This window comes from Acanthisitta chloris, unplaced genomic scaffold, assembly GCF_000695815.1.
Source record: "Acanthisitta chloris isolate BGI_N310 unplaced genomic scaffold, ASM69581v1 scaffold26847, whole genome shotgun sequence".
In the NCBI taxonomy this organism is placed as follows: Eukaryota; Metazoa; Chordata; class Aves; order Passeriformes; family Acanthisittidae; genus Acanthisitta; species Acanthisitta chloris.
In genome coordinates, this window is record NW_008682498.1 from 2,306 (window position 1) to 20,082 (window position 17,777).

At 46.0% G+C, this 17,777-nt stretch overlaps 1 protein-coding gene across 1 annotated transcript in view; it reads right to left on the bottom strand.

Moving 5' to 3' along the window:
* Positions 1-15,634, bottom strand: part of LOC103805892 (laminin subunit beta-1-like) — a gene marked incomplete at both ends in the record, with an annotated part of 17,933 nt that extends 2,299 nt beyond the window's left edge. Inside the window, 12 exons of the mRNA XM_009078555.1 lie at positions 1,252-1,410; positions 3,252-3,387; positions 5,989-6,068; positions 6,880-6,992; positions 7,407-7,586; positions 7,865-8,053; positions 8,232-8,352; positions 9,588-9,790; positions 11,174-11,237; positions 11,346-11,534; positions 13,460-13,533; positions 15,442-15,634. Coding sequence (XP_009076803.1) covers positions 1,252-1,410; positions 3,252-3,387; positions 5,989-6,068; positions 6,880-6,992; positions 7,407-7,586; positions 7,865-8,053; positions 8,232-8,352; positions 9,588-9,790; positions 11,174-11,237; positions 11,346-11,534; positions 13,460-13,533; positions 15,442-15,634 — 1,701 coding nt within the window. The remainder of the gene's footprint in view (positions 1-1,251; positions 1,411-3,251; positions 3,388-5,988; positions 6,069-6,879; positions 6,993-7,406; positions 7,587-7,864; positions 8,054-8,231; positions 8,353-9,587; positions 9,791-11,173; positions 11,238-11,345; positions 11,535-13,459; positions 13,534-15,441) is intronic.
* Between the last annotated feature and the right edge of the window lie 2,143 nt (positions 15,635-17,777).

The following is a 17,777-nucleotide window of genomic DNA, read 5'->3' on the forward strand; positions in this document are numbered from 1 at the left end:
CAGTCAAAGCCAACTGCTTGCAAACTCTTGGCTGCAGGCATTCAGCATCTACAATTTGTCTCCTAGGTGCATAAGGACATGGAACTGTTGGAGCAGGTTCAGATGAAGCCACAGAGTTGCTAAGAGGACTGGAGCATCTCCCTGTGAGGACAGGCTGAGGGAGTTGGGGCTGTTCAGCCTGGAGGAGAGAAGGGTGGGTGGGGACTGCATAAGGACATGGAACTGTTGGAGCAGGTTCAGATGAGGCCACAGAGTTGCTAAGAGGACTGGAGCATCTCCCCTGTGGAGACAAGCTGAGGGAGTTGGGGCTGTTCAGCCTGGAGAAGAAAAGGTTGTGTGGAGACCTCAGAGCAACCTTCCAGTATCTGAAGGGGCTACAAAGGAGCTGGAGTGGAGAGGGATGTTACAAACTGCAGTGACAGGACATGGGGCAATGAAGGAGGGTTAGTTTAGGTCAGATAATAGGAAGAGGTTTTCTACTGTAAGGGTGGTTAGACATTGGAACATGTTGCCCAGGGAAGTAGTAGATGCCCCAACCCTGGCAGTGTTCACAGCCAGGTTGGATGAGCCTTGAACAACCTGATCTAGTGGGAGGTGTCCCTGCCCAGGGCAGGGGGTTGGGACTATGGGGCAATGAAGGAGGGTTAGTTTAGGTCAGATAATAGGAAGAGGTTTTCTACTGTAAGGGTGGTTAGACATTGGAACATGTTGCCCAGGGAAGTAGTAGATGCCCCAACCCTGGCAGTGTTCACAGCCAGGTTGGATGAGCCTTGAACAACCTGATCTAGTGGGAGGTGTCCCTGCCCAGGGCAGGGGGTTGGGACTAGATGATCTGTAAGGTTCATTCCAACCCCTAAGATTCTATGATCCTATGATAACAGCATTTCCACCCATTAGAAGGCCATCTGGCCAATGCCAAATTTATACTCAAATCTGTCCTGACAGGAGATGTCACTTTTCCAGTACAATTCCAATTAATTTCCAATACAAAGCAATACAATTCCAATACAATTCCAAAAGATGTCACTTTTCAATTTGATCATTAAACAGGTACTGAAACAACACAATATTGAAAGAAACCACAAAGGAAATACTACTAGAAATAGTTAACATAATGGATATTTGCACATCTCAGACATTTAACTGAGGATCCCCATCCTTGTCTTTGAGCCCTGATGACTCCCTGAAGTGCCAGGCTCCTGTCAGTTTGTGCACCACGACAGACACCAATTTCCATACTCACACACCTACCTGTGGCTCGTAGCGGATCAGGATATCATACTCCATGGAGTAAGGAATGTTGTCGATGTAGAATTCCAGGTATGCCCCCTCAGGGACCCTCACAAATCCAATGCCTGTCCATGATGGTGTGCGGTCTGGTGTGTACTGGCGCTCGATTATATTCACTCCCTACAAAACAGGGAACAGATATTTCTGTACTGATACATTCAATGTGCAAGCCCCACGGGCGTGTGTGAAGGGATGAGTTCTGCTGATGGATGACTTGTGGATTGCAGCATCCACTGTTTGCATCCCAGACAACAGAGTCTTTTTTAAACCCATGCACACTCATGCCATTGCCCTTCCACTTAACAAGATATAAAAAGCAAGAGACATAAAATAAAACAAGACTGCACAACTCTTCGCCCATTTCTCTGTTATGGTGCAGAATTAAATGTAAAAACTTGCTGTGAGTAACAAATCCCTGAGCTATGACATCTTGTTCACTGTCAGGACTTCCACACTATACTTGTAGCAGTAGGATTAACTGCAGTGGCACATCATTAACTGCCCAAGGTGAGTGCTAATTGCTTCCCGACTACCATGGGCTGCCCCAAACCAAACCACTGCTCAGAATAACATTTGAAAAGCAGATCAAAGCTGTCATGAGTTGAGTGTCACTGAATAACAGAGGTCCTAATCATCGATAGGTATTTAATAGCCAAATCAATACATGGTCACTCCCTTGGGTCTGAGGTGACAGGTTTTTATCTGGTACTCTTTATATAAAGCAAAGAAGAGGAAAAGGGTAACAGAAAATGGAAATGTGTGGTGCTCAAATTTCCTGTTTCAAATATATCTGTATCCACAAATAGTTCTCTCCATAGAACAACATCCTGTGCATTCCTAAGGAAGCTGCTTCAGTAGAAAGGGATAAAAATGTAAGGAAATGTCTCTCCCTATACATATCACTTCAGGATGTCCCCTTATGTGTTCTCACACTCTTTGAAGAGACCCTGGCTGCAAGTCACAAAGGCCAGAGCTCCCCAGCAAGGATGGCAGGAGGGACGTGAGCAAGGGCACACAGCTGTGAGGAGCATGGTTGGCACCACCTGCAAATCCCTGCGACTCTGTGCCACCTCCTTTTGTCTTTTGCTGGGCCCTTACCTGGGAATTCAGAGTTTTATTCTACCATTGGATTTGTGAGAAAGCTTTTCAATATTGCTGGGTTTTTTAATTGTTTGTTCTGAAGTTTTCAAAACTGAAAAACTGAAAAAACCCTGCAAAGTGGCTGCATTTTGCCTAAAATAAATAAATTAGGACCCAGTTGCAGGCAGACAAGGATCTGCTGCTTTAGAGAAACCATTATCTCCATCTCCCTGACTCCTTGCTGGAGGCAAAAGTAATTGATGTAATCACCTCACTGCTGTTAATGAATAGAAAGCAAAGCTGTGTGGTGGAGAACAGAAAGAGCCAGAGACCTTGCTGTACCATGCCAGCAGGCAAAACAAGCTAGAGGCAACCTAACTTAGAAAATCAGTTGTTTGCACAATCAACTGTGGTTTTAGTCATTAATAAAAGAAATGTCACTGATGTACATAAACCATAAAAGCTGTGGAAATGTGCCTAAATGCATGCTTTGTTCCCTCCCAGTTCCAGTGGCCCCAAAGAGAAGAGCCCTGTCTGTGTCCTACCACTCTTGAGATAAGAGGAGTAGAAGTGTGTGTGGTGGGTGTGGATGCAGTGGGGTATGGAGGGGGATGCTGACAGGAAACTAACTGTACAGCCATGATCAAAGAAACAGGTTTAAAAAGAAAAATGGTAGTTCCTCCCCCCCAGTTACATTATTTATTGATTCTAAGACTGAAGAGCTACAGGTTAATGGTTTCCTGATACAATTCAGTTTTGTGTTTTCCACATTTTAATTGCAAAACACTCAGGGTATGAAACAGACGCTTCCAACATCCAACTGGTGAAGCAAATTTCCCACACCTCTGCAGACACACCAGCCCACTAAAACTGCTACTCACGGGACCCAAGTTGGCTTCCTCTGCCTCGTAGAGGTAATGATCAAGTGAGATGAAGTAATAACCAGGCTCCACCTGGTTGCACTGACGTCCAAACATGTGGGGCCGACACTCGCATTGGCCAGATTCACTTGAGCAGCTAAAAGGGAAGAGCAGTGAATTTATAACACATCTTGGCTAATCCAAGGCAGGACTAGAGCTATCTTTTCCTTTGGCATTTTAACTGACAGAGGAGAAGTGGTTCTGAACATGGCTGTGTCTAGACTGGAGATGTCCTTGGGCTCTGAGCTGGGCCATCTGCACTCCTGAAACGGCAGCACCGTCGCTGGTGCAGCCTTGGTTCAACACAACTATCACTCTCCTGAACAACACCTAGGCTCAGGCTGGAAGTGAGCATGGGCCATGGACCACCTCCAGTGAGCAGTTTGCACACGGTTTCCTCTGTTTGGATGGCAAGAGATTTTCATGCTATGGATGCAGGTGGCTCCCTGGGGCCAGGCAGCAGTTCTGGGAATTGCTACCACTGACACAGCCAAGAGGCATGTCTGTCCTGCAAGCCAAGGGCAGCCTCTGGCTCAGGGCTTCCAAGCCACACAAGCAGCATGTCTGTTTGCGTGGACTCAGGCAGAGCAAGAACAGCATGACCCTGCATGCCCTGGGATGTCGAGCTGCTCTCACATGCAGCAAAGCACATCCCAAGAGATCACTCACCAGCACCTACGCATGGGGGAAAACCATACCTGGCTGCTTCAGAGTAGGATGGACACAGCCAGTGATGTGGGACAGACAGGGCCATCACCTGGTAATGCAGAAGGTCTGTCCAGGGTGACATACAGAGCTCCCCTTCCTTCATAATGAGCCATTTTCTTTCCTCAATACAGCTCTATCCCCAAATTGCCTTTTATTGTCCCCAGAGTGTCTGCCTTGCATTCTGAAGAACCCTTGAGCACATTGTATTTTGGCACGTGCCCATCACACCTTTTCATAGAAGTCTTTTTGGCCTTGAGCACATTGTATTTTGGCATGTGCCCAGTCACACCTTTTCATAGAAGTCTTTTTGGTCCACCAAATACATCTCTTTCTTTAAAGCTGAATGAGATTTAGAAACATTTTCTAAATTAAAATGCCTCAGGTTTCCATGGAAAACCTCCAGGTTTCTCAAGCTCCCATTCAAAGAGAAACTTTCAACTTAAACTGTTTTTGAAACTGCAGAGATTTACTTAAATGTTCACTTTGAGAAGCCAGAAGTGCCTTAGCTGTCCTAGGAGAGCAGCTGGGAAGTTTCCCCTCTAGGGATGGCAACGACTCCACCACCTGGGTCACATCACAGGGATGAATTTTGGGCGAGGTGCAGCTGCCCCAGACGCTGCATCCCACACACCCTGAGCTGCATCCCACACCCTGAGCAGGAGCCAGGAGGCATCAGTTCAGCAGCTGAGGAGAGGAGCCTTGAGGAGGGCAAAGCTCCCCCTCCCTGATGACGTTAAAGAGCAGAGTCAGAAGCCAGAGCTGGGCTTTGCAGCTCTCCTGTGGTCGAGGAAAGCACAGCTGCTCCTGCCTGTGCAGGATGCTGCACATCCCATTCCCTTACGTCCCCACATGGTTTTGCAATCGCTGGGCTCAGAGCATGGGAAACAGGCTGGGCCATTACCCCAAACCCCTGGAAGCAGCTGTGCTGGGGCAGCAGTTCTGAGCTGTGCAGTGTAACCCATCTGTGTGCAGAGAGCAAGCACGGGGGAGGCAATAATCCCTAACATCCACACTGCTGTCTGCCAAGGGCTAATAATTCACTCGGGAGCAGAGAGGAGATATGGCCCAAGGGACATTCCCACAGCAATCCCTGATGTAGATGGGCTGTCTGTAGGCTGTGACAACCTACAGGAGTCACACCAAAACCAGTCCCAAACTCCCCTTGTGTTCCCATGGACTCCAGTGGGAAACAGTTTGTTGACCTCCCTGGGAAAATTCTGTGGCCTTAGACAAAAGCAAGATACTTTAAAGGGTTCCTGGAGGGAAGGAGGCAGGAGGAGGGGAAATGTGTGAAGGAACATGTTGCTGCTGACAAGCCTAGGGTTGGATGTGCACCTAACACAGAGAAAACTGCTCTGGTCAGAGGAGCAGTCTGGCTACCCAGCACCCCTGTGACCAGGCATCTAAGCCAGGTCTTTCCATGCTGCTACTGATGGATCTGTATTCAAAACCTACACTTTTCTCTAGAAAATCTCCACCTCCCTGGTGAGCATGCCCTTCCAGGTCCACATCCCATGCCCCAGCATCACTGGGGCAACAGAGCAGTACCGTGGAGCTAGTGTGCTTCCCCCAGCACTGGTGGGTAGACAGACTGGTCAAGGTACCAGTTTGGGAGCAAAGCAAGAACCAGCCTTCCTGTCCATGTCACTGCCCAGTTGCTGCTTTCATCCTGTGAGAGCAAAGCTTTGACATGGACCATACCCTGGGTTACGGCCAAGGCAGAGCTCAACCCATGGCTGGCTCCCACCCTGGCTGACCAAAGACAGAGCTGCAGTAGAAACAGTTCACTTTCACCAGTGGCACAAACAGAGGTTGCTCAGCACAGAAAAGACATGGATGCCTCTGTCAACCCTTGCTGCAATCGAGACCTGCCACTTTCTGGAGCAGAAAGATGGTCCAGAGCACACTGAGCCCTGTATGTTGTGGCTGTAAACAACATGAAACTCCCTAGGGTAAATGATTACAGGAAGGTAACTGGGCTGAGACTCACTTGTTATTCAGTGCTCCTCCCTGGTCACAGTCACACGGACGACATCCATCCATGTCGTTGCTCAGGCCCCAGTGCTCAGGCTGCAGGAGAAAACATCACCAGTGCTGTAACCTGGTGCAGATTTAATCTCATCTAACCCAAAGGCACATTTTTAAATACCCATCATAAGCTATACCAAACCGCTCCCTCGATCCATGAATCCTGGTTCTGGGTCTTTCCTCACAACCAACACCACTTCCCCACCTGCTCTCCTCCCACCTTGCTGACCATCTCAAGGGCTAGAGAGCCACATGTGGGGTGGTGGGTGCTTGTGCAGGGCACTGTCCTTGCAGGGCTGCTGCTCTGCAATTTGCTGATTAGACAGACAAATTTGTTTAGCTTTTCCATGTAGTCCACTGCTAGATAAGAGTCTGTCAGTGTTTGTACAAACACATCCAGTTATCTGACAGCGTGTTTCTATAACACTCCGGCATGCATAAACACTACATGGAAATGTATGTGCATGAAATAATCCCTGCCTAAAATAATGACCTGTATAGGAAGCAATTTCTTGGGTAACACTGCTTCTCTGACCATTTTTTTATTTCACCCCAGTGAGGACTTCAGCAGAACTGCCCCAGATCCCTCATCTTCACAGGGCAACCACTAGAGGTATCCCAGTGTCTCACTCCTTATGATGTCAGGAATTCAACTGCTCTTGTCTGCCTTGACACACATCCCAGCTCCCTGTAACACGACACGCTTCACAGCTCCTGCCATCCTGAGGTGCACACTCCAGCCTGAACCCCAAGCACACAGCTCACAGTCAGAGACAACACTTTGCTCCACACTTTCCACACTCCAGCCTCCCTCACACCAGTCCCCTAATCTATTTTATGGTAAAGTACTTACCAGGCATTGATTGCACTGCTTTCCTGTCACCAGCCGCTTACAATAGCAGTTTCCTGTCTCGGAATCACAAGGATTCCCCCCGGGGTGGGTACCCAGAGGATTGCATGCACAAGCTAGATTGGGAAATGCAAAAAGGCAGATCAAAAGACAGGACTGGAGTTATATTTCAGACAGTATTCAACTTAAATATACACATTAAATCTTTTCCCTGAATTCTCCAGGAGAGAAATTAATTGCACACTTTGCCTACCACCCATCCCAGTAAAACTTCTCTGGCTTAAGAAACTTATAATTGAAAACAAGAAGGATTTTGCTATTTCCATTGAATACACTACAAGGATCAGCTGGGAAACTGAGTTTTAAGGGCTGGTGGACTCCAACCTACAGCAAATCTACAAGAATGTTTTTTCTTTAGCAGAAACTTGAAACAAAGGAAAAAACCCACCCCACAAACCGACTTCTCCCAGCTCTAGCGGCTCCTCAAAGAGCTTTTGATCTCATGTAAAGGAACATATGTTTCTACTCACACTGACAACCCGCTGGGTCATCGGCACTCAGGCCATAGAAACCTTCTTTGCAGAGGTCACAACGCTCCCCCTCGACGAACAATTTACAACGGCACTGTCCAGCAATGAGGCCAGTGGAGAAATCGGTGTAGCGGTCGCAGATGCCACCATTCTGGGAGCCAGCTGGGTCACAGTTGCAAGCTAAGGAAGAAGCATGGCACATGTTTTATTAGCTGCTACAAAATGAAAGGCCAAGACTCACACCAAATTATTTAAACTCAGCTGCTGCGTAGAAAGATGGTATCCCTCCTGCAAGTTATTAGACACGATGTGAGTTGGACACGTAACGACGAGGTAAATTTCCAGATTCTCAAAGAGAAAACAAAACCCAGTCAGGCCAACTCAAAACCTCCACGACAACCACCTTCCCTCCAGGATCTCCAGGCCATCCCCACCCTGAGGAGTGGGGCCACACTCACGTTCGCAGACGTCGGGGTCGCGCAGATCTCGCTCTGGGTGCTGGAAGTAGAAGGGTTTGCACTGCTCACAGTTGTGTCCCACAGTGTTGTGCTGGCAGTCATCACACACTCCCCCACTGGTGTTCCCTGTGGTCATGTACACAGCCATGTCGAAGTGGCACTGGCTGGAGTGGCCGTTGCAGTTGCACTCTGTGACAAAGACAGAAAGCAAAGTAAGAGCCTGGTCCTGGGGGAGATACAAGTCTGCAGAAAAGACACATTAGTGTCAAACAAAGAACACGGAGGATTTTATATACTGTCACGAGTTCCCCAGTGACAGCATGGAATGCTCACACTACATCCAGGTCTGCATTTCACTCCAACTCACTTTTGCAGGCGTTGCTGTTGCGACCCTCGGCTGGGCGCCAGGGTAAGTCATGGTAGAAATCCAAACACTGTTCACAGTTCAGTCCTTTGGTATTGTGTCTGCACATGCAGTGCCCATGGACCTGTCATTGAAAAAAAGAAAGAGTTGGTTATAAAGGAGAAAAAACCCAACATTCTCCAATGAATGCAAAATATAGCTAGTACGTAATGGATATACTCTTGGAGACTTTAATCCATGTAGGAAGACCATAGGAGCATCCTTTACCTGCCAAGGTATGGATGTCCTAATATAAATTGGTCCTTCTTTCCTTACTGGAACCAATGCCTGAATAAATGTTTTCAGACATAAACAAGGATCACACAGTTCCACCTCAACAAGCACAAAAGCCTCTTGGACCAAAAAGTTAGCTGTTTATTAGCTGTTAATTAGCTATTTACATGCATCTAGTCATATCAGATCAGTAGCCCTTTCCAGTCCTGCCTTGGTTCTCAAAGCAAAGACAAGAGACAGTTTGGATGGGGTTTATCCACCAACCACAGACTTCACCTTCAACGTGTACAGAACAAGCACCAAGTAGACCAACAGTAACCGTGTGACAGCTGCTGCCACAGACAACAGGGACTACCAGCACTGAAACCATGATGTTAAAAGCAAATCTTGAGTGGAGACACTGACCAAAAGCTCAGGGCAATGGAGCATACCTGGTGCAACGGCATCCTGCAGTCCCTGGACAACCCACACGACCTCTCCGTACGTCTCCACATTTCCACCCAGTTAATAACTCACTCATTAACAGGGGTGCTATTACTGCTTGTCAGGCAAAAATCATGGGGAAAAACAAACCCCAGAAGGGATCTGGCACTCGTGCAGCAGCACACCATGGAGGCAATCAGGATTTTCCTTCAGGGACTGTGTTAATTAGGACTACAGCCTGCACTTCTCAGCAGGTAATGACTGATACAAACATAGGTCACCTTTGATTCACAAAGATGTTTCATCTTTTGATGCCTCTATTTGCTTCAATTTTAGGGTAACCAGATCAACCCCACACACCCAAGGTCAACCCCACACCTGTCTCTGCCCCATAAGGTTACACTCCCTTTCTGCATTCCTGTCTTTTCATTTCATCAGCTCTTTAACATCATTAGAAAAGGAATGTTGAAACAATTTCCACCTAATCTGAGAGCTCAGTGTTTGATTAACACCAATAATGACAGATATGTTTACAGAGGAGGAATACTTACTACTGCTTTCTTGTTTGAAAATGAAGAGTGTCACCTTTAAATTTCAGTTCAAATGACTTAAAAGAGGCACAGACAGGAACAACTTGATGCAAAAAAAAGTGTGAATATTTACCATTCCTTCCACTTCCTCATCTAAGCCCTCCACTGGTGCACACTCACTGGCATGTCCATAGCAGAAACAGTTCCCACGAACCACCATGTCGTAGATGGCATAGTAGTACTTCTCTCGGATCTCCATCCTGGAGTCCAAGAGGTTATCTCCCAGTGTGTGCAGCTTGACAAATTTGACTCTCAGATTTGTGATTTTTAACAGGTCTGCAGGGGACACACAAAAAAAAAATAATAAAAAAAGCAACCCAAAAGATCCACAAAACCCATTTTGGAATTATTTACCAGATATTGTAGTGAATGGGAGGAAGTCAGGAGTGACTTCCCAAGCACATTTCCTATGGGCAGGTTTAAGCTTAATTAAAGTACTAGTCTATTTCATTGTAGACATGTACAGGCACAAACACAAATATTAAAGGCACACAGAACAGCACCACTGATAAAACCTTGGTTCTTTGGGTCTTTAAAATGTAAGATGGACAAGGACTTGCTATGAAGAAACTGCTGACAAGTGGAGCAGGACCTTTAAGGGTTACAAGCCTTTTGGAAAAAGTCTTAGTTGGAAACAAAGACACAAATAATTCTTATTTTGCATACACCCAACTTTCCTAGCAAATATAATTAGTTACATTTTATGGAAAGAAGCAACACCCCATTGCTGACCAAATACAAAGAAGTTCTTGAGGGATAATCCATGGGAAGACAATATTGCAGTAATTAATTCAGTCTACATGCTCACTTTGATATTGTGAATCCTGGATAATTTCTTAGAGCCTTGAACTAGGCTTGAAAAAGTCCTTCAAACCCATGAACACAGTTTCTCCTTTAAAACGTTGGTTTAAAAAAGCCATGAAACTGGTAGAGGAACCAGCAGACACTCCTCTACTTCAGATATTTCCTTTTGCTCCAGTTAGCTTTACACTGAAGGACACAAACTGAAACTGAGAATGCACATTAAAATGGAGGTCAAGCTTAAGGCCAAGTACTGCAGTTCCCTCAGGCCAAATGTCTCAGAAGGTTTCTCTTTGAGCCCTGCAGAGCAACAGCTCTCTCCACCTTTGCACTCATGGATTGCCATGACCACACATGAACACTACACTAAGTTGTGGTTTATGACCAGATCTGCATGGTCCAGCCATGCAGTGTTACCATGGCCAACTGTTCCAAAGTGCTGACTCTGTGTTCTGAAAAATAAAACACGATCCCATTGATTTTAGCTAAAAATCCACAATGATATAAGGACCCATGTAGTTCTGTTTCTCTGTTTGCTGAATACTGAACTATTACAGGATCACATTCCAAGGTTTCCCTTGGCAAGTGAATGTATTTTGGGGAGAGAGGGTCTTTAATGAAAAGAAATGCCTGTTCAGTTAAGAAAAGGACCAACTGCTACAATGATGTGTGTAAGAGTTGACAACACTGATCGTTATTTCTCAGCACATCACTGTCTGAGTCAGGAAAAGGAGCCATATGACTTCATACCTGCTTTTGGGGCTAATGCATAACTTTTTTTTGTGGCTTACAGTTTTTGAGAAGAAAGTAAGTACTGAAATGCTTTCAAACGAGCCTGAAAGGTAACTGCATACATACTTTGAATCCTTGGACTGTATGGATCTTCAATTCGAAACGCAGGATCTAAAACACGATATATTACCTGGATGAAAGACCAAACAGTGAAAGATTCAGCATTAGAAATAAGAGAACCTGAATTGGTAAGGAAGAAGCCTACACAGTAAACATATTGGAAAAAATTGCCTCTGACCTCTCCCTCTGTTGAAGGCTCAATGTCAGAGTATCGGGAATCACAGATTATATCATCAACTTTCTTCATGGGTCCAGTTGAAATCCCAGGAAATGAGCTCTCACAGTCATATGCAAAATACCTATAAACTTGCCACGTCTCTCCAAAGTCAGATGATCTCTCAATCAACATTGCAGCAGGACGGAATGTCTAATAGCAAGAAAAACAAAAGAGATTTTATTTGGTTAATTGTTACTTGCATTTACAGTGAGAGTTTGTTAACACGAGCAATTCACATAGCTGGATTTTAATCTCTCCCTGCACTATTTCCAATATTTGGAAATATTGGAAGTATTTTTCTGATGATATCCCACTTTCTGCTCCGAGGCAGATATTTGAAATAACACACATCAAATTACAGACTACCCATCTTCAAAAGACAGAGTTCAGTGGCCAAGTGCTTAAACATGCTTACAATAAATAAGCAAACTTGGAAGGTTTTTGGATTCCAAATTCTTTCTGAAAAATGAGAATTAAAGCAAGGCTTCGGGGAGACAAAAAGATTTTTTCCAGCACAGCCTTCTTCCTTGCTATATCCCCTTGCCTAATCCTTTACAAAGGACCTGATGGGCCTCCTCTCCTGCCCCAGGGACCAGGAGGCCACTGTCAAGTACTTCCCATCCAGCTCTGATGCCTAGAAGGTCTTGCTCTGCTGCTCAGAGAAGCCCTGGGATTGCCCACCTCTCTTTGTCTGACCCCATGACCTTTTGCAGAGTCTCTGATATTCAGTGTCAGTCATCCTCTGTGCTGCAATAAGAAAACCTTCTTCTTTAAGGAAACTGAGAGGTTCAGATTCATCCACTCCTGCTGCATTTGACTCCCCCAGTTCCCAGTGATCCTCCTCCAGCTGATCTTGCCCAGACTCTGGCAGGCTGTATTTACTTCACACAAACCACTGTCCTTCTCACCTACACATATTTAAGTCTAGAACTACCAGCTGATGAGATTTTGAAAAGATTTTTAATCCCTCTGACCTAAAAAATATCATTTTTCAATTTATGCACTGCCTTTCAAAAAGCAAATAATCATTTAACACCTGGGCCTGCACCTAGCAAGAAATGCCAACAGTCTCTTCATTAGTTTTATGCATTCAGAGGAGGCTCTCCCAGATCCAAACACAAAAATATTTCAGTTGCAACTGGAAAGAAATTTTCTCTCTGCTTCCTGGCAGAAAATATCATCCAACTTAGAAAGTGGTATCTCACTCAACAAAAGAATGTAACAACCCAGAGGTAAGGCAGGTGAAGTGTCCACCACACAAACAAAGTCAACAAATCATCATCAAAACTATCTTTCCCCCTCCACTCTTCCCCCTGACAGCAGATCAAGTCCCAGAACTGGGGTACAGTGGTTGTAGTGCCCATATTGGGTCAGGAGCCTTTGGGGGTGCATCACTCCTGGGTCCAGCAGAAAGGATAGCCTTCCTCCTCAGCCACCCCCCTGAGGTGGGGGGAGAAGCCCTAGTCCATGTCACAGGAAAGAGGAAACAGCTCTCCTAGAAAGCTGATGAGTGAAAATGAAGAGATCAATTTGGCCACATGGGAAGAGCTGGGAATTGGCCCTTCAGGAACTGTAGCCCCTGAGACTTCAGCCCAAGGCTGCCACTAGCACTTGCCTGTGATTTAGGATGTACAGGACAGAATGTGCCATTCCAAGACATCTGTTTTTAAAGAAACAAAGACACTTTGTGTACAGATGTTCCTTCTTCCTGAAGACCTTCCCATTTGCCAAATGAAAACTGATACCATGGCCAAGTTTTTTTTAGGAAAAATATCCTTGCTACTATATGATTTAGCTAATGATCTCCTAGAACACAACTGCCAGAGAAAGACACAGACATCAACCCCAGCTTCAGTATCACTCCTTCTGCAGCCTCACTGGAGTTCAAACACAAGTCACAACTCAGCCTTTCTGCATGACTTCAGCAGGGGTTAATGGCTAGCAGCTCCAAAAAAAAAAATCAGGCAAAACAGCTCAGGCAAAGCCCAAATCCCAAATATCAAATAGATGTGGAGTAGTCTTAGACTTCTCATTTCCTTGTTTTAGGGCTCAGGCAAAGGCTGTGACTTCCTTACCTTGAAGGTCATAATGAGATGAGTGAAATGAAACTCAGCCTCCAGGTTCAGCTGGATGGTCACGTTTTCCAAACCTGCAGGGGCAGAGAAAAGAAGACATGCAGCAAACAAGGACCTCTGCCAGTATCTAAGTTCTTACAAAGCTCTTCAGTCTGTTTGCACAGACTCTACCATTTAGCTGTGTTGTTAAAAAAGGGTTAGAGCATTCCTGAGGTACAGGGAGAATCTGCTGAAGAGTGAATCACAGATGGGATTCCTGTGCACCATGGGCACCAAACAAGCTACACCCAAAGCATGAGTGTGCACTGCTGCTATTTCAGCCTGCACAGCATGGCTGGCATCACCTTGCAGGGCAAGGCTGGGACTGCTGTGGGCTGGGGCCTAGCACCAAAGCACCCAGAGGCTGGCACAGCTGGAGATGCTGAGCCCCAGACCTGTGCCCTGACCCCACTCTTCACACACTCAGCCCATCTGGCAGCAACAGACACGTGAGCTTCTTTCTGCAGCCCTAACATCCCAAATCTCACCAATGGCTGCTGGGGGCCATTCCTCACCATTTTTCCCTCCCCTGTCCGCAGGAAAAGTTCTTTTACAACCTGGTTTTGAGATATTCCTCAAGCAACTATCACAGCCCTGCTTTGCAATCACAAGGAAACGGGTGAAAAGCAAGTACGACTACCTCCAGGCAAGGGCTCTACACAGAAAGGAAGAAAAACAGCTACAAATAATATTTTGCCTTGAGAAAAGACCTCTCAAAACAGCTGGATACTAATTGTACTGTAGTTAGAACTAAAAAATAAAATCAAGATTTACAGAGGGGAGAAAGGGTAAGAAATGAAAATAATAAAACAATAAAGCACTTAAATTTTCAACCAGCTGCAACATTATGTGGAGCATGAAGGAATGGTCCCTTCTGCTGTATGTCTGAATAGAAGAAAACATGAATTGGACAGAAAGAATCATTTGTTTTTTATTGTTGAAGGACATTTTCATGACCTTATGCGCTAAGAACTTTTCTGTGTGAATGCTGCCAAGCCTGTTGCAAAAAACATGAATTATTTGGAACACTAGAAGAGAACTGCTGGAGGCAAGTGGCTTGCCAGGCTGATCTAAATGGTTAAAGAGAATTTAGTGAAAACCTTTCTTTACCAGGCAGCAAAACTGTTACAAATATGACCTTTTTTTTCTATACAGCAAGACAGCTACTGCCAACGAATTTGCAGACATCCCACCCTGTCTTGCTGGCTTTAGGGCTTGAGGGTAGGAGTGCTGTTTGAAAAGCTTTGATGCCTTGTTTTGTGTAGGAAGGCATGCCAGAAGCAGAACCAGAGAAGTAAAACAGGCAGAGGAAAGATGTGAACAAGCCCCCCAAAAACCCCTGCCAAACTAACACGCAATATTTCTTTTAACATGTTGGCTTATTTAATGGAGTTCATTTTATTGTCTGGCACAGGGACACAGGAATTCAGGAGGGAGAAGGCGACTTGCAGGGTAAGAGATAACCCCAGATTTATTCTCCTGGGGTAGGAAAGGGAAACAGGAGGGCTGCAGGCAGGGAGACAGCTCCCAGCTCTGCACCCAAAGCTCCACAGCTTCCCTCAGCCCAGCAGTGTGGGGAAACCCTGCGGCGCTTCCTTGGCAGCACCTCCCCGGGATATTTACTCCTGGAAGGCTGTTCTGCTCCTCCTGCCCAGACTTGAGGGAGAGCAGAGGCCAACGTGGGAAACTCTTCCCTTTAGGAAAGGATTCTTGCAAAGTGCTGAGACACCTCCTTCCAACACCCCTGGAGGGCTGAGGGGGATTCGCTATGGATTGAGGACTGTTTCAGGGCACACAAAAGCAAATCAGTTTTACTCAGCCCTCCTCACACAGCATGAACCTTCCCAGAGCAGTAATCACCAGGCTAGAGGTAACAGCAGACCCACTGGTACCCTTAAACAAAAGCAGGGAAGACAGGTCCCAGCCCTGGACAAACCCCATACCATTTTCTGACTGCCACCAGAGCTTCAGACGGTTTGGAGCGAACGTAGTGACGACGTTTTCGATGCGATGACTGTCAGGATTGAGAGTATCGTGGAAGGGATCCTCAGAGTCACATATGAAACACTTTTTGTCCTCCTGAAACAACACGATAATCAGCGTTACTGACTTTATCCATGGGGTAATAGTTGCTTCCTGCAGATAAGAGTATTTTCCATCCATATCACATTCCACTCATTCTGCCTGCAGGAGTCATCAAAGGTATTTTTTTTGCATTGAAATGGTAAGTGTATTTACCCTTATGAATTAATGCAAATTGTCAAAGGGAAAGTATGCCAGGAATTCCATAACTTCATTTTTAGGGGAAGTGTGTTTTCTATCAGAATTGCAGTTTCAGGAAATCTCTTCCAGCACACATATTCCCCAGCAGACGCCAGAACCAAAGGCAACATCTACAGAAAATCACTGAATTGCTTCTGTAAAAATGTACATGTGCAAAACTGCATCTTCAACAACCTTGGCTTTTGGGAGCTTGGAGATGTAAGTTGTCTGCATTAGGGATATCTCAGTGCATGTCAAAGGGTTATTAGTGATTTAATGACCAAACCCTTTCAGCACAGGGTTAACCTGACTCTGAATCCAGCTTGTCTAAACCTTGCATCATCCCCTGCTCTTGCAACCCCAAGATATGGATACAAAGTCCATTTTCACACACTACAAGTTGTGCCTATAAAAAAACCCAGCTCGGTGCAAGTCTGGCATGTGCTGTTTGGGAAAACTGGAAGCTTCTTCACCAGGAGGACAAAACCCCATCAATACTGTTATTACAAACAGTGCTATTTTTGCATTGTCCTAGTGCCTAAACCCACCAATTTCTGATTTTGCAAGGTAGGATGTGAACTGGACCAAAAGGGAGTGTTCCTGCCCAAACCAACAGTTTGGCAGACTGGAGGGGACAGATGAGGGAGAGGAGCACATTGCATGGCAGTGAGAGAGCACCAACACACCAACACACAGCAACTCATCACTGTCAGAAGCTATAGAGGCATCATTCCCCCAGCACATTCATAGAGACAAACATGGTGCTTTATCAGCCAGGAATGTGAGAGCTGGCAGGTCTGCACCACACAGGCTTTCCATTTCACCAATTTTGGCTTCAGCAGCTCTTTCCAAGCTCAGTGCTTTGCCCCCCACAAACCCACAGAGAATCCTTCAGCAGAGAGAATGGCAAGAGCAGTGCTCCCAGAGATGTCCCCTAGTGCCTGCCTGCTCCAGGCTCCTCTCCCCCAGTACCTCATGCCACAACTTGCTCCTTCTCCCACCAAAACTGGACCCTAGAAGACTCAATTCTGCAACGCACTCAATGCAGCCAAGCCCCATGTTATTAAAAGGATACTCAGCACTTTTCCATAATTTCTTCCAATCCCACCCACTACGGTTCAGAAGTAACCAGGGGCATCCCAAATGCTGAACTGGGGCTGTAAGATCAGGAATAAGGGCACACTGAACTTCTGAAGTAATGCTTTTTACTACTGCATTTCAACATTTTTTGAGACAAGAAAACAACAAAATGCCTTTGCTATTTTGTTTGACCAGAGATGCTAATGTTGTTAAAGTCGATCCCAACATACCCTGAAAATGTTCCAGTGAAGTTAAACCCCTTGTTAAATAAAGTATTAACTCTAGTAGACAGAGCACTATGGTAAAAGGCAGAGGAAGCAGAGGGGTGAGATTTGGTAACTTCAGGGCGCAAATGGGTCAAATGCTATAAATCCTCCTTCCCGTGGTTTTCCTTCCAAGTGCCAGAATCCGACCCTATTGTCTCTGCAGTAATTCGGCTGGAGATTATTCCTTTACTTTCAGTTCAACAGAGTTCCACTTACAACTGATACTTTACTCTTCTCCACCACCTCTTTTGTCTCAAGAGATTTTAAGTTTGGTGAGCTGCTGCTGTCCTAAATAGCACCGAGCTTTGTGTTTCCCACCAGATGTGTCCAGACAACCTTATTTGCATCCCTTCCCTCGGAGACCATACACATGTAATTACATTACAGGGACCGTGGCCAAAACATTGCCGGGCCCTACAGCCCACTCTCCATCAGGAAGCTGTCTAGACGGCTCCTGGAAATAAAGCATTAATTGAACTTACTGCGGCACATTCCTCCTTTATTGACCTCGATCAGCAAAGGGGGGTCGGGAGGCGAAAACCTCGAGGGATTCCCAGGATGCGGGATGGGAGCACGATGCTGCCCCAGCGGACACACTCCGGCCGCACCGATGCTCGGGACCGTGTGCCCATCGCACCCTGCATCCCACCCGCGGCGGGGGCGCAGCTTTT